Source organism: Pinus tabuliformis, chromosome J (genome assembly GCF_031772625.1).
Source record: "Pinus tabuliformis cultivar Carrire ecotype Pingquan chromosome J, CPIR1, whole genome shotgun sequence".
Taxonomy (NCBI): domain Eukaryota; kingdom Viridiplantae; phylum Streptophyta; class Pinopsida; order Pinales; family Pinaceae; genus Pinus; species Pinus tabuliformis.
In genome coordinates, this window is record NC_142295.1 from 569,878,735 (window position 1) to 569,885,264 (window position 6,530).

General features: G+C 38.4%; 1 protein-coding gene across 1 annotated transcript; it reads right to left on the reverse strand.

Annotated features, from left to right (window-relative positions):
* Positions 1-1,262: 1,262 nt before the first annotated feature.
* On the reverse strand, positions 1,263-5,668 carry LOC149228265 (KH domain-containing protein At4g18375-like). Its single transcript, XM_089378128.1, has 9 exons — positions 5,507-5,668; positions 4,280-4,935; positions 3,569-4,081; positions 3,179-3,427; positions 2,819-3,073; positions 2,493-2,566; positions 2,237-2,354; positions 1,933-2,117; positions 1,263-1,759 (listed from the first exon to the last, which is right to left on the reverse strand). The coding sequence occupies exons 2-8, from the start codon at positions 4,880-4,882 to the stop codon at positions 1,950-1,952; spliced, it is 1,980 nt and encodes a 659-aa protein (XP_089234254.1). The 5' UTR covers positions 4,883-4,935; positions 5,507-5,668; the 3' UTR covers positions 1,263-1,759; positions 1,933-1,949.
* Between the last annotated feature and the right edge of the window lie 862 nt (positions 5,669-6,530).

The window sequence follows — 6,530 nt, forward strand, 5'->3', positions numbered from 1 at the left end:
ATTTAGTATCCGTCATCTACACAAAGGCAGTTAAAACATTTTGGTGTGCCAGATTACTATGTCAAATGTTTTTCACTGGAGGACATTTAACTTTCACTTCACAAAACCAGTGACCGTGACAGTCACAAGCAAGACTTCTACACAGCATTTAGAACCGCCATTTACACGGAGGCAGTCAAAACATTTTGGTGTTGCCAAATTACTATGTCAAACGTTTTTCAATGGGGGAAGGCACCATCCAGCGTAATTCTACTCTTTAAAAGTAAAGTGAAACTACGAATAAATTCAGCATGAATAAATTTCACAACCAATTAAATTTCATACTGAGATGCCAACTTAGAATTTTTTTACCAAATTTACTAGTTTTATTGATCAATATTTATTAAGATGTATAACTAGTTTATTTCATATTTGAAAGATGCTATACCAGAATGACTATGAATGGGAAAATTTGCTGCCAACAGAGCTTTTTAAGCGCAATTCTAGTGTTCTGAAGTCGGATTAAAAAAATATTAATGGGTTAACTAGTTTCTTAACAATCTGAAACAAGCATTCGTATTGGTGAGGGGTACCGAGTAAAACAACTTTCAATGGGTACCAGGTCAAAAAGCCGACTACAACAATTTTTAGCCCTATCGCTGATGGAATGGGGAAATAAGAAACACTAGCAAAAGCATTAGCATACGCTCCACGGGTGACAAGACTATGATCATGTTCTATATTTCAAACAAAACCTATAATATTTGAAGGCATAGTAGCGAATAATATTTGAAGGCATAGTAGCGATGTGATTATAAAGGATAAAAACATCCGTGACCAAGTCACAGAAAATGAGGAAGAAAGGCAATGTAAGCTAGCTATTATATAATAGAATCTCTGCCGAGATAGAAGACATAGGGAATGTTAAGCAATGCCCAAAAGGTTAAACTATAATAGCCAGAATTTGATTAAAGAGACAGGCTATAGGATTATAAAAACCCACGTTGAACAAAGCTATAATCTAAGGAAATATATAATGAACAAAGCTATAATCTAAGGAACAACGTTGAAAGATCAGTAGACCCAATCAAGATGGTTTAAGAAAGGGAACAAGCAATGCATGAAAGAAAAGAGAGGTGACAAGATTCGAAAAGTTTCTTTGACTGGCCAACCAGCAATTATCAAATCAAGGATTTGCCAAATTATGGAAATCACATAGAAGAGAAGACTACCATTGGGTAAACAGTAGTCACAAAGGAAAATGTTAAAACATAATCTCAGGGTACCAAAAGTACATGTCTGAATTAAAGGCAAATTGGAGTTAACGATCATTATCCATAAATATGCTCAAACAAATAAGCCCAAGATTATTTATGCCCTGATGGACTCTCATGTGCTACACTACGAAAATAGCTTTCTATCAAGACAGTATCAACCCCTATATCTAGTCAATCCTGAGAAGAGTCCTAGAAATCCACAATATAACAGGTTGCGGCTCCAAAACATGACATGTTGCCTAAATCTTCGCAATATATTTGGAGGCTTTTGAAATACTAAAGCCGATTCAAAACCTGTTCCCATAGCTCACTGGTAAAAATCTGGGCATTTTAATATAATGCAGAAAAGATTCAATATAAAGGAGACTCGTCCAGGCTTCAATAAAACCTCGAGTGAATTCAAATCAACAGCTCCCAAAAAATGGGATATAAGCTTCCCAAACAACACTGCTCATTCGTTCTTCAGATTTGGGCGGAGGCTTCAAAGATCGCGGCTGTGTAAACTAAGGATACGAGAACAAGGGAAAACGAGGTAAATCAGATTGCATGAGAATTCTTCTTGAAGACACTACAACTTTAGATTAATACTTTTGATAAGTTCAATCTATGATAAATGGTAGATGCTATAATCTAATTAGAACCAAAATCCATCCAGTTAAGGAAAAGTAATTGTTACCCAGCCGTAAAGCAGGGCTAATATGCCCGAGAAGTCACACGAGACTGTTGGCTTTGACCAGTCAACATATAAGCTTGAATCAGGCTCTGGGCAGCACGAGACTGTTCAGGGGTGCCTGATATTTCAATAACACGTTCTGAAGCACCAGTAATAGGGTCACGCAACTTTACAGAAGCTCCAGATATCTGTCATAGCCAAACATTTCTTATGTAAAAGCAGGTAAAAAACCAAAGCACTTTCCCGTGTGTATTATGAATAAAGAAAATTAATATATCATAAATAAAGGATATTAATATAAGTATACCTCCCGTATGTGTGAAATATTACTACCACCTCTCCCAAGAACTGAACTGACTGCACTGTTGGGTATACCCATCTCATAACTTGTGCCAATTGAGCTGTTCAGATGCCCACCAGGCAACCTACAACAACAAACGCTCCATAGCTTAACAAAATAATAAAAATATAACTCATAACAACAGATGAAACATATCATTAATCAATAAGCACGAACAGCAAAAAGAACGATACACCTGATTAAACTAAGAAATAGGCATTACCCGATACCAAATGTCCTCGTTGGAGCATATGCTGCTGAATATGGTTGAAGAGATGCATAGCTTCCCGCCCCAGCCTTCATCAATCGGAAAATAGTCAATTAGAATACACACTAATTTTCACTGCAGAGATACAAAGCTTACTGTTCCTGCCCTCATAAACCAAAAAAACACAGCATGCCGACTAATAATCTGGACCAAGTAGAATACACAAAATAATCTTCACAACAGATCACTCAAGCAAATGAACAATTAGAACCCCAACTGCTATTAAGTAGCATAATAATTAAGATAACCGCATCAGAATTGCCATTACACGCATTCTATACCTGGAGTGCTCCAAGACTGCTTAATCCAGCAGCTGATCTACCCGCAATCGTTCCCCTTGGAGATCCTAAATCAAATTGCCTTGTGCCATAGCCATAGCTTGATGAAAGAGAAATCGCACTAGGCGCAGATAGACTAGATAAAGGAAGCACAGCATCTGTGTTGCTAGCACCATCCTTGTCTTTGAAAATATTCTCCCTGAGCCTTGTTAGAATTTGGATGAGTGCATCTCTTACCACACTGGCCTCTCCAGTAACCTGAATAGATTGAAGAAATAATAAATAGATGGCTTAACACAGCTACAACACCAAGACCGCTAATCAAATGCCTGTATAGACGAAAAAATTTACCATCTCACTAACCTGAACAAGCTCCTCGTTTTCAGAGGCACATTTTGGTCGCTCATCTTTTCGAAATATACGAATATTTGCTCGAGTTTGCTTCCGCATCTCGCTTATGATGTTGCCACCTTTACCTAGGAGGCAGCCAATATGCTTAGAAGGAACAAGAATCCTCGAAGAAATGGCACCATCTTTATCAGTGGTTCCTGTAGTCTTTCCTTGCAATTGGAGAACGGCCTCAATAGTAGGTGAAACACGATCATCAGCCGACTGCAGGAGAAAGTGACATCGCAAAAGATATCAAAAAGCTGCTGTAAAATATCGAAACTAGGAATGCAATGAGAAGGAACATAAAACATTTGAAACAAAAAAAATATAGCAAACATACAAGACCACAAAATTCCTACTCACCTCCGTCGCAGAAACTACAATAACACGCTCATCTGACTCTGCTTGTTCGTCTTCAACCTTAATATTTGCTCCTGTATCCTTCCTCATGGTTTTGATAGTATTGCCACCCTTACCAATCACCCCTCCAATTTTATCACTTGGGCATAGTACTCGAATAGAAAACTCCTCAGAACTTTTCTTGGTAGCAGAATTACCAATTTTTGAAAGAATAGGAAGAGTAGCGTTACTAAGAGGCCATGCACTTCCAGCTTCACTTCCATATCCCCCAAGTCCTGATAAATGTGAGGCATAACTAAGAATTGGAGCACCTACATTTTGATGTGTAAACAGTGAATCTCCTTGTGGAAGATAATTTGCCGGAGGAAATGCAGGCACCCCAGCAGGAACAGCTGAACTTTGGTCAGTTGCGGGTAAGATAAGACTCCAAGGAATTTGCTCCTTGGGTGGGTGTTTATAAAGAAATGCTGAAACAGAATATAATGCTTTCTTTACAGCTGCTGCATCTCCAGATATCTGCTCAATGATAAACACGACATAAGTAGTATGTACATTTCTAAAACAATTGCAAGCAAACATGATAATACATTTTAACCACCTATTACACATAAATTTAGTACGAAGACTCCATAGTCGTGATTCAAGAATGACACTAAAACACAAAGACCTGAGACAAACAAAAAGAACGAAGGAGTGGTGTTCAATACCACATACCACAACGAGTTCATCAAAACTAAAAGCACAGCCTGGCAACTCATCCTTTCGCGGTATCTGAATTTGTGCACCAGATTCGGTTCTCATTTTTTGAATGTTATTTCCACCTTTTCCAATCAAACTTCCAATCTGGCTGTTAGCAACTAGCAAACGAGCATTCTGTTGCCCCTTTTTGTCAGCGTCGTTATCTTTATCTTTAACAGAAGATTCTTGGGCAATAACAGAATGGACTCTAAGAAGAGCATCCTGGGCAGGACAAATAGGTTCGTTTTCATCCCCGTCCTCATTATCCTTCTCCTTCTCCTTGCTGGGAGGTGGGCTGAAGACTACTATTACGCGCTCTTCAACGCCTGGAACAGCATCTGCAACTCTGATTTTCGAACGCGTCTCTTGTCTCAAAGATCTTATTACTTTACCCCCTTTTCCTATAACATTTCCGACAACATTACCAGGGCACAATATGCGATACACAGCACTATCAGCGACAGGCCAAGCTTGCTCTCTAGCACTGTCAGGGTTCCGCCTCTTATTTCTGTCATTGGTATCCGCAAGATCATTTTCCAAGCGTGTTCGCTTTCCAATCGCAGAGTGCAACCCGGCCATGGCAGAAATTCCTTTCACAAATAGGGTCTTCTCCTTATTTTAAGGGAGCACACCTACAATAAAATATAAAAGCCAAAGCCAAACATAAACTTCCAATTCAGTGACGAAATAACTACGGCATGCACCAACCAGCTATTAAAGCAAGCTTCAATCATTTAACGGGTCCATTTTTTCAGGAAATAAAAGGGTTGTACACAACTTCGGACAACTTTTACTGACTATTACATTCAAAAATTATTTACAATCGCCAGCCGCAGACGAAATGCAAGACAAGAAATCACGGTTCCCACAAGAAAGCCTAAAAAAAACCCTCGAAGACCTAAATAAAGACGAGGACAGATTACCGAAAGAAATTGACAGTAAAAACGAAGGGAAAAAAAGGGTATATTGCTCCTTCCAACAGAGCAAAACGTCCGAGACAGTAGGCACTGTTTCTACAACTCATACAATTCAGAAGAAAAATGCACACTCGCAGAAGAAGAGGGGAAATGATCTATTGAAACACCGCCGCAACAACCAAACCAAAGGGGAAAAAGAAAAACAGGGCGGAGATACAATGCTAGGAAAGGAACAAATATGCATGTAAATATGAAAGAAAACCGAAGCCAGGGCATAAATACCTACCTGGTAATGACAGGCGAGCTATTGAGAAATAAGCCAGAAGAAAACGCTCTTCAGTGTTTGTGGACTTAAACCCTAATCGCCTTCTTGACTCTCCTTGGTCGTTCAACAGGAACAAGAAACCACAGCCTACCAGCATCAAACGAAACAAGTCACAGACTCTAGGGTTCTAGTCTCCCATTTTTATATACCATGCGTTAGGGATTCACTTGTTCACCCGGTAGCCTCGTGCTAACACCGACGTGTGTGAGTCAGGGTTTAGGGTTTCATTGAGGCATCGAGAGGTCGAGTTTTTTTACTGTGTGGGAGGGGCTCCGTGTTCACACACCGATGGAAATGCATATTTTATATTGACCTTATGTGTAACGAAGGGTTTTCTTTCTTATAATTTATTATATTGGTTTGATTGAGTGGTTAAGTGAATTTTATTTGTGAGATTTTGGGGTTAATTTTTCAAGTTGTTACGTAGTTGTTTTAATGAGTGTCCACAAATTTAAATTTAAATTTAAATTTAAATGGGATATTATTTATGAAATATGCGTAAGTATCTAAAAGTTATTTTGTTTGTTTTTATCAATGTGTTAATTAGGTATTTTATTTGTGAGATTTTGGGTTAATTTTTCAAGTTGTTTACGTAGTTGGGGTATTTTAGTCCCGTCCTTATCACATTTTGTTGTTATAATGAGTATCCACAAATTTAAATGGGATATTATTTTTGAAATACACGGAAGTATTTAAAAGTTGTTTTTTTTGGTTTTTTTTAATGGGTTAATTAGGTGTAGTTTATATAATTGGATGGAAAGTTGTTATTTACTTATTTCAATTTATTTCTCACTTTGTGACATGGTTAGCCTTGGCCCCCGTCTACATCACTCGCATATGACCAATAATCTGAAGGAAAAGGTGTGAAGTGTAACATCCTCGTCCTACATCTACCTAAGTAATCGCCCAACGGAGGTAAATATGCAACGAGAGGCTATTATAATGGGATTCAACCTCCTAAGTCACCTTAAGGAAGTGGAATTGA

What these genes read in the sequence shown, in the direction of transcription:
- LOC149228265 (XM_089378128.1), bottom strand. Translation starts at nt 4,882, where the DNA reads ATGGCCGGGTTGCACTCTGCGATTGGAAAGCGAACACGCTTGGAAAAT. An exon ending in GTTTTGATGAACTCGTTGTG is followed by an intron (nt 4,082 to 4,279) that starts GTATGTGGTATT and finishes ATCATTGAGCAG; the next exon opens with ATATCTGGAGATGCAGCAGC. An exon ending in AAAACGAGGAGCTTGTTCAG is followed by an intron (nt 3,074 to 3,178) that starts GTTAGTGAGATG and finishes CAATCTATTCAG; the next exon opens with GTTACTGGAGAGGCCAGTGT.